The sequence below is a fragment of the Rissa tridactyla genome, chromosome 6 (assembly GCF_028500815.1).
Source record: "Rissa tridactyla isolate bRisTri1 chromosome 6, bRisTri1.patW.cur.20221130, whole genome shotgun sequence".
NCBI classification, from domain to species: domain Eukaryota; kingdom Metazoa; phylum Chordata; class Aves; order Charadriiformes; family Laridae; genus Rissa; species Rissa tridactyla.
The window spans coordinates 21,646,878-21,654,738 of NC_071471.1; the positions used below are offsets into that span (position 1 = coordinate 21,646,878).

The following is a 7,861-nucleotide window of genomic DNA, read 5'->3' on the forward strand; positions in this document are numbered from 1 at the left end:
GTCATCTATTTCTGCAGTATGACAAATAAGGAAGAGCGATGGAAAATGACACTGAGCTGTGTAAGAATTGCTCAGATGCCAGCCCAGCCATGTGGTAATGCTGTTGTGCTTACGAACACAATGGTTATTACCTTTTCAGGTAGTCATCTGCGAGTGCTTTACCATGCTGTGCCCTCACAGCACGTGTAATTTGTAGGTATTATTAGATTCATTTTGCAAGTGAATGAACTGAGGCACAAAAGAGCATATAGTAAAGCTCATAAATCTCACGCTGTAAGTAGGCTTGTTAGTGAGGAGGCACGTGGCTTGTGTTGGGCCGCTACTCGTTCCCTACTCCAGGAATGAGTGCATGACTTGCTGCTTTTGGACTAGCTCGTGTATGCCAACACACTCACAGGCCCCGCTGAAAACTGTCTCCGAGTTGCACAGAACTTCAAAGGAGCAGGTGCCATTCCTGACCTGACGCTCACTTTAGGTAAGGGACTGCCAGTAACTTTAAGGGGCTTTGACTTCAAGGAGTTTTGGATCAGGTCCTCTGTGAGGCTTGTGTTTTGCAGCAGGACTAAAAGTCAAGAAGTACATCTCAGCATGGCAGGTCTTTAAATGTGGGACCAAATCAAGGGCACAAATATACCTTTTAATTGTGTCTTCCTTTATGGCATCAAACCCAGCTCTTGGTATCTAATTTTACTTTAATTGAAATCATATATGTGAGTGAAAAATATTGATCACCTTTGCTGTCCTTTCCCAGTTTATGGGATAAGTTAGATAAGTTATGATTTATCTAAGTCATACCTAAGTCAATATTTGCACTGCAAAACTTTTCCCCCTTTTTCTCCCTAGTGGTAAATTCCCAACCGTTATACTTTAATTAAAGGTCCATGTGCAGGAAGAAAAAACTCCACCCTCTCTGTCCTTCCCATTTCTCTTTTCTTTCAACTTTTTTTTTCTCAGATTTTCAGACGTTTACTTCCAAAAACACACACGCTCAGATACTCTTTAAAGTCATACTGTTAGCATACTCTTATCAAATAGGCTCCGCTTCCCATAGGAGCTAGCCCTTTAACAGTTGTGTCTTGTATCCGTATTCTTATTAACTCACTAAGTGGAAAAAGAAAGATAAATGCAGCATCAGACCACGGATTATGCCCGTAATGAAGGGTTAGGCATGTATTTTCCATGGCAGAGTCATCTGAGTCTCTGAGGACATTTCATGTTGTCTTCATAACGGATTCTGTCTTCAGTTTTCTGACTGTCCTCAAATTTTTATTTGGAGAAAGGGTTCACATTATACTATCCCTTAAGCCACGCTGTGAAGAATTCCTGCCCCATGGGATGCCTCAAGCCTCAACTTTTGCGTCCTTTGGTGACGGAGGCTGCTGCCACAAAAGGCTCTCTAGGAGACAGGGACCTTGAGAAAAAAAATCTGGCATCAGCAACCATGTTGTGACCTTTTCATCATCGGAGCGCTTGGCTGTTGCTCTGCTTTATTAGTCTGAATGTTTTCCAAAGGGGAAAGCTGGAAGGTGGGAGCCAAAGCATGAGGATTATTCTTCAATGTTATAGCCTGGGTTGAGAGTGATGCAAAGGTGAAGAGAAACACGTGAGAGGCAATTGCTGAAAGCGTTGAGAGACCTGTTAGTGAAATTTCAGGGGAAATTTTGTGAAGTTTTGGGGGAAAAAAAATGGATCCGAAAGGAAGAAAGAAACTTCAAACAAAAAATAGCTAGTAACCTTAACTCCAAAAAAATAAATGACTTCAAAGTAAGCAAGTACTTTTGCCATGATCAATGGTTTTACATTATGTAATGCGTGATATAATTTGCAACAAAAATAATTTTGAAACATAAAATTAAAAGGCTCTGATTTTCAATTTTCTAGGTCCTGTTTTTAGACAAAAATACAGTTTCTACAGGGTACAGCTTGAGAAAGCTGATTTATGGCACCAGTACACAAGTGGCATATGTTTTTCAGGTGGTTATTCCCCAGTGTCTTCCTATCCCTCCTCTTCATGTCTATAGAAGGCTCAGGGATTCTCTCCAGGCCTTTTTAAAATTAAACTGTTTTTCAGAATCACGGGCTAACAGATGGAGAAGAGTTGTTGTCATCAGCTAGCCAAAGTAAATATAGTTGCAAAGAGTTTTCAGCAGTAACTATGCATAATTATGCAATTCAGTCATCTTTCATTTGAACTTCAGAGGATTGCATAAATCCATGGATGTGCCTGACCCCAGTCTTCCTGTGCTCTTGTTGGGTGCTGCAGTTCATCTTGGTACCTCTGTGCAGAGCTTCACCCCCATGAAAAATATGAGGCTTTGGAGCAAATAAGAGACCCGATTCGCACCTGTGGGCACCTGCAGAGGAGCCAGTGTGCCTCTGCTCTGCTGGTTCAATGGTGGGAGCTGTGGGGAGTTGGCACGTCTGAATGCCCAAAGGTCCTCTTTGTGGTGACCCGTATATAGCACTGACAACAGGAGGTAGCAGGACAGGCTTTAGGTCGTCTTGTTCCCAGGATCAAGCAGCTTCAGAGCTGGCTTCCGGGGCACAGAGAAAGTGTTCCTTGTACTGAAAAGATTTTCATTAAGCCAACAATGCTGGGCATTTCCTCACCTTTCTGTGAAAGCCCTGCACAAAAGGGTGTTGCTAAAACCTGTACACATTATATTTAATTTTTCAAATTCCAAATTTCTGGAGCTGAATGGGGGAGCAAATATCACATGGAGCTGAGAAAGACGTGGAATAAAAATTCCGCAAAGTTATCTAGAAAATTCAGACTTGCTCTGGGTTATGCTTTAGCCTACCAGTTAATATGCTCTTGCTGCCTGCTCAGTAATTTGTCGGGAACAGGGAAGAAGAATCCAGACTTGGCAAGCTGATGCTGCAGACAGATTTTGTCAGATGAAATCCCAGTAGACATTAGTCCAACATCAACAGCTCCTGAGCTATCACATGGGAATGCGCAAGGAGATAAAACGAACATCCTAAAAGGTGGATCCTCTATTTTAAGGGGCAGAGAAGGGAATCTGGCTAGTGTAATATTTTTTTTCTTTTCTTTGTGGAGTCGTTCAGAGAAATGCTGGAAAATGCTGGTTCCAAACACAGATACAATTCTGTCTTTTCTTGAATTCTTCACTTCCTTTAAAGCCGCTTAACTCCTCTCTCTTGCTTTTTCCTGCATGTGAAGAGAGGTTAATCCTGTCTGCCTTTACCTCAGAGGGATCGTGAGGGCAGAGTTTGGAAAAGAATTTGCCGTCTATGCAAAGAATCCACAAGTGACTGCAGGGGAAAAATAAAAAAGCCCAGACCTACCGTTGGGAAACTCCAGCACCAGTCGACTACTTTCTGGAAGTAGAGTGTCCTGTTACATAAACATCCTTGAAGCTTTGCAGAAGGGGTGACATTCACATCACATATGTGGGGCCTGACTAATTGGGCTTTGTGTGTGAAGAATGGGGATGGCGAGGATAAGGAAGTGAAATCCCCAAGGTGCAAGCTGGGCCTCCTTCTTCCCATGGCCTGTACTGTTGCTTACGTGTTGAAAAGGGCTCTCGGAGCCTCCTGTACCACTGAGCTGATGACCGGGAACTCTGCATCCTAACTCTGCCCTCTCCAGCCATCCGGGAGCCCAGCAGCCGGCTGCAACGGCCTCCGGCAGTCACTCAGAGAGCATCCCTCTGCCCAGAAGCTGTTAACGTTCCTCCATACTAACATCTGCATTCACTCTGTGGTCCTGGTCTATGTACAAACAGCGTGCAGACCACTTGGCTGCTTCTACAAACAGTGGCAGAGGGGGCTGCTAACTCCAGGAGCTCCGAGCTACCCTCTGGAGGAGTCACTACCTTTCCATTGATTATGTGGGGAACCAAAATCCCATAGCTGCCGTTTTGATGGCTGAAGTGAGGTGGCACCAGTACCCCTCTATCCAAAACTCACTTGAGACCCAGGGACCAGTTCTCCACAGCCCCACACCTTGTGGCAAAGTGGAGCTGCAGCACCAGTTGAAAGTCACCACTTTGTTTTGCACACACTTTATGAAGTTTTGTCACTAGTGCCAGGAAAGAAAATAACCTGTTTTCTCACCATCTCTTCTGGGAAAACTGTGTATAGCAGGCATGTAAATAACTTGATAGTGTCTACTATAAAATTCACATGTATATTTTTCTATATTTTATGACAGACACAGAATAGTGGTTTGCAGGTTTTGCATTCTGCACAGCGGCCCTCAGGGTAACAGGTCAGATATAGCAATTGGGATGGCAGTGAAAGGAACAGATTCACAAGCTGAAAGAACCTGTGCTGAACTGGTTAGGAAAGAGTAAAATCTGAATTCCCAACTCTTTTTCTTTTCACAGCTGTTAAGAGTTCAGTGGGTTGAACTGCAATCCTTCAAGTTCATCTGTTGACTCCAACACAAAACTATTATAAACTGTGCCTCTAAAACACGTGATGAAACATTTCTTGAGAGCTATTTATTCCAACTGCAGCAGAGGAAAGTTTTCAGAACACCCGGCATTTGGTAGAGGAAAGGTCTCTTGAGCTTTGCAAAAGGAGGAATTATTTGCATACCAACGTAAGTTGCTTTTTGATTTTTTTCCTGCACCATTGAATAAAATAATACTTCTGACTTTCCCCCCCTGCTATGGAAACATGGTCAAGTAGCAAAAAAACCTATGTTTAAGTGCCTGGCAGAATATTTCTATATAGTTTTCTTTCTTTAATCATGTGGATTGGGGGTTTTATAATTCAGCATAGAACTCAACGTGATTTAATATTACATATTTTCTTTCCTCTAACGTTTTCCGTATCTAAATAACAGTTCACTCAGTTACAATATTAATGCAGAAGCATGATAAACTGCAAGCTTCAATCAGTGTGTCCTGCAAGCTTACAAATTACGAGTAGCAGGGAATAGTTTGGGGGTATCTATTTTCAGATGTTTCTTTTACGTCTTTGATCTGAAGTTTGATCTTGTGTATACATACACATTCTCCTCCAGGCTTTAGCTGTGGGAAAACACTTTCCATGCTGAAAATGGACCATGCGAACATGACCCAAGCCATGCTTGATGCTGAATCCCGCAACACGGAGAAGAACAGCAGCAACGAGTATTTTTACATTCTGATTGTGATGTCTTTCTACGGGATCTTCCTGATAGGGATAATGCTGGGCTACATGAAATCCAAAAGAAAAGAGAAGTCATCCAATTTGCTTCTGCTCTACAAAGACGAGGAGAGAGAATGGGGGGAAGCTGTGAAGCCTCTACCAACCATATCGGGGCTGAAATCTGTCCAGATCCCCATGATGCTGAACATGCTGCAGGAGAGCATGGTGCCATCTCTGTCCTGTGCCATCTGCTCAATGGAAGGCAGCAGTGTGAGCTCCGAATCCTCCTCCCCAGACGTGCACTTCACCATCCAGGAGGAAGTGCTGGATGCTGAACTGGGGGAAGTGTCAGAAACGCTCCTCAATGAGAGCAGTGAGGGATCTGCAGAAAACATCCACAAGAACTCCTAGCACTTGCAGGGCTCCCTTGATCAGCTGCCAAAGCGTGAGTGGAGCTCCCACTAAGAACTTGTGGTTCTACTTTCCTGCTCTCCAATGAACTCTCAACAGGTATCTGTGCCCCCCGGGCCTGAGGCGTTCCTGAGAGCTGGCAGGACAAGGAAGCAGTACCCAACACCAAAGTGTAACTTGCACGTAATTGGGATGCTTAATTTTACTTTTTCCATTATTATTTCTTATCATAAGAGCTAAGAACAAGGAGAATATATATATATATATTTTCTAACGAGGTAACTATTACTGGCATGTCTCTGCATATTTCAGAATTCTGCAAATATCTGGGAAATGTTTGGGGAAGTTCCCTAACGCAAGTGCCTGGTTGTTAAAGATGATGGGCAGTGCTCATTCACGCAAAACTGTGGTAGGCTAGAAGTACTTTTACTGTGTTTTTCTTATAACAAACCATAGCCAACAGCACATTTGCTCAATGAGGCCTCAAAAGCTGAAAATTTGTCGATGCTGTAGTTGAAGGGGGATTGCAGCACGGCTGGAGACTGACTTTAGGCAAAGAAAGAATGAAAGAAAAAAAAAGAAAAAAAAAAAAAAAGAGGCAAGGAATTTCCAGGAGGTTTGTAAAGCCCAATTTCAGACCCATGCCACTATATCTATCTTTGCTTAAGTTGTACCTGTACCGGCTGGGTCAGGTTCACTAATTTCTGCTGCAATCCAGTCTTTGACTGAGTTACTATCGGGAAAAGTAGTTTTATTTTTTGCTTTTGTATTTTTTTAAAGACATGTACGTTTGCTCACTAAAGGCAAAGATCTGTAAGTTAAAAAAAGACATTAAAAGATCTTTGTTACAAGGTGTAAGATGTAGAAAGGCTTGAACAAATGCTGCTCTGTTACACCCCCTTGAAAAATAGGTGGAATTCAGAATAGAATTTAACCTAGCAAGGGTGAAATTCTGGCCCCGCTGAAGTCACCAGCTGAGTCCTCCAGACTTCAGGGGACATGCACTAGATTTTGTGCTTCTCTGTTGGAGTTAAATTCTCCGTTTGAGGTCAGTAAAACTGTACCCATTTACATCAGTAAAGAATCTGGCATTTGGCTCTGTTTAAGCCAGTGTAGATAAACATTGCATTACATCTTTTTTTTTTTTTATCAGCTCGCATGTGACACATGCAATTCTATAAAGTCATTAGTAACTAGTTTTTAAAACCACCACAATCTTCCCCCCCTAATTTAATGGTACTGTGATTTTTTTCAAATGTTCACGTTCAACAATTGTTCAAATGTTCATGAAATTAGTTACTAAATTATTGCACTGTTAAAAGAAGTAATGTTAATATTGTAGCGATGTATGATTGTTTCGATCATACCTTATATTTTATAATAACTTATTATAATGTTTGGATTAGTTCTGAACTATGAGGGCTAAAGAGCCTGACTCTAAAGCATTGCACAGCAAAATGTTTGCAAAATGTCTCCACATATTTCCTGCGCTAAAATAGCTCTGTGATTTATCCACTGGCATTAGAGCTTGAGAGACAGCCTGAAAAATAGGAACGCTGAGCAGCAGAAATGAGCCGAGGCGAGTCTGCTGTGTGCTTCTGCCGTTTGGAGGGGAGAACTCTGGTTTTGGCTTTGGGGGGTTAATCCAACGTGATGTAGCCTGCAGAGGTACCACTGTCTCTCTCTCAACTCCGCAGAACAAAGGCCCCGTTGTGCTCAGAAAGGGCCTGATCCAGTTCAGACTGAAGGCGGTGGGGGTTTTTCCATCGACTTCAGTGAACTTTGGATCAGACCATATAAAGCTTTTTGGTAGATTTATTCCAAAAGGGGCTGTTTTAAGTTTGAAAGAAGCCAAATTAAGTTTGGCACTTTGCCTGGAATCACTTGAATCCTGAAACTTTCCAAATGAGACTGACATGCGCGAGTTGTCACATTTTCCATTGCTTTCTCCTTCGTCCTTTTACTTTTGGTATAAATGTATTTGTATCTGTAAAAAACCTGATGTATATAATTCCTAACTTTGAGTTGTATATAATTGTCTCATGTATTTAAAGTTTATTGTTTCTACTGGCACTAATTTTTATTTAAATAAAGAAACACGTTTCCTGGAAAAGTTTCCATGTTGGTTCACTACGTCAAACAGATTTCCAGTAACGGGACTGTGCAAAATTTCTACAGGATCCTTTTCTTAGCTTCTCTTTGAAATGATTCCTTGTGTTTGACAGTACCGCAGCGTTGCGGGCTGAGCCAGGCGCTCGGGATCCGCCTTGGGTCCGTACTGGCTCTTCGGGGCACTGGGCAACTTCCTTGCGCTGGGCTCCTGCCCACGTGCAGGTGGGGTGCAGGG

General features: G+C 42.5%; 1 protein-coding gene across 1 annotated transcript; it reads left to right on the forward strand.

Annotated features, from left to right (window-relative positions):
• The first annotated feature begins 4,488 nt into the window (after nt 1–4,488).
• On the forward strand, nt 4,489–7,613 carry KCNE4 (potassium voltage-gated channel subfamily E regulatory subunit 4). The gene is made up of 2 exons (XM_054207579.1): nt 4,489–4,570; nt 4,997–7,613. The coding sequence occupies exon 2, from the start codon at nt 5,023–5,025 to the stop codon at nt 5,512–5,514; it is 492 nt and encodes a 163-aa protein (XP_054063554.1). The 5' UTR covers nt 4,489–4,570; nt 4,997–5,022; the 3' UTR covers nt 5,515–7,613.
• The last annotated feature ends 248 nt before the right edge of the window (nt 7,614–7,861 follow it).

Bases quoted from the DNA above. Each gene is read 5' to 3' on its own strand.
- KCNE4 (XM_054207579.1), top strand. From the start codon at position 5,023: ATGCTGAAAATGGACCATGCGAACATGACCCAAGCCATGCTTGATGCT.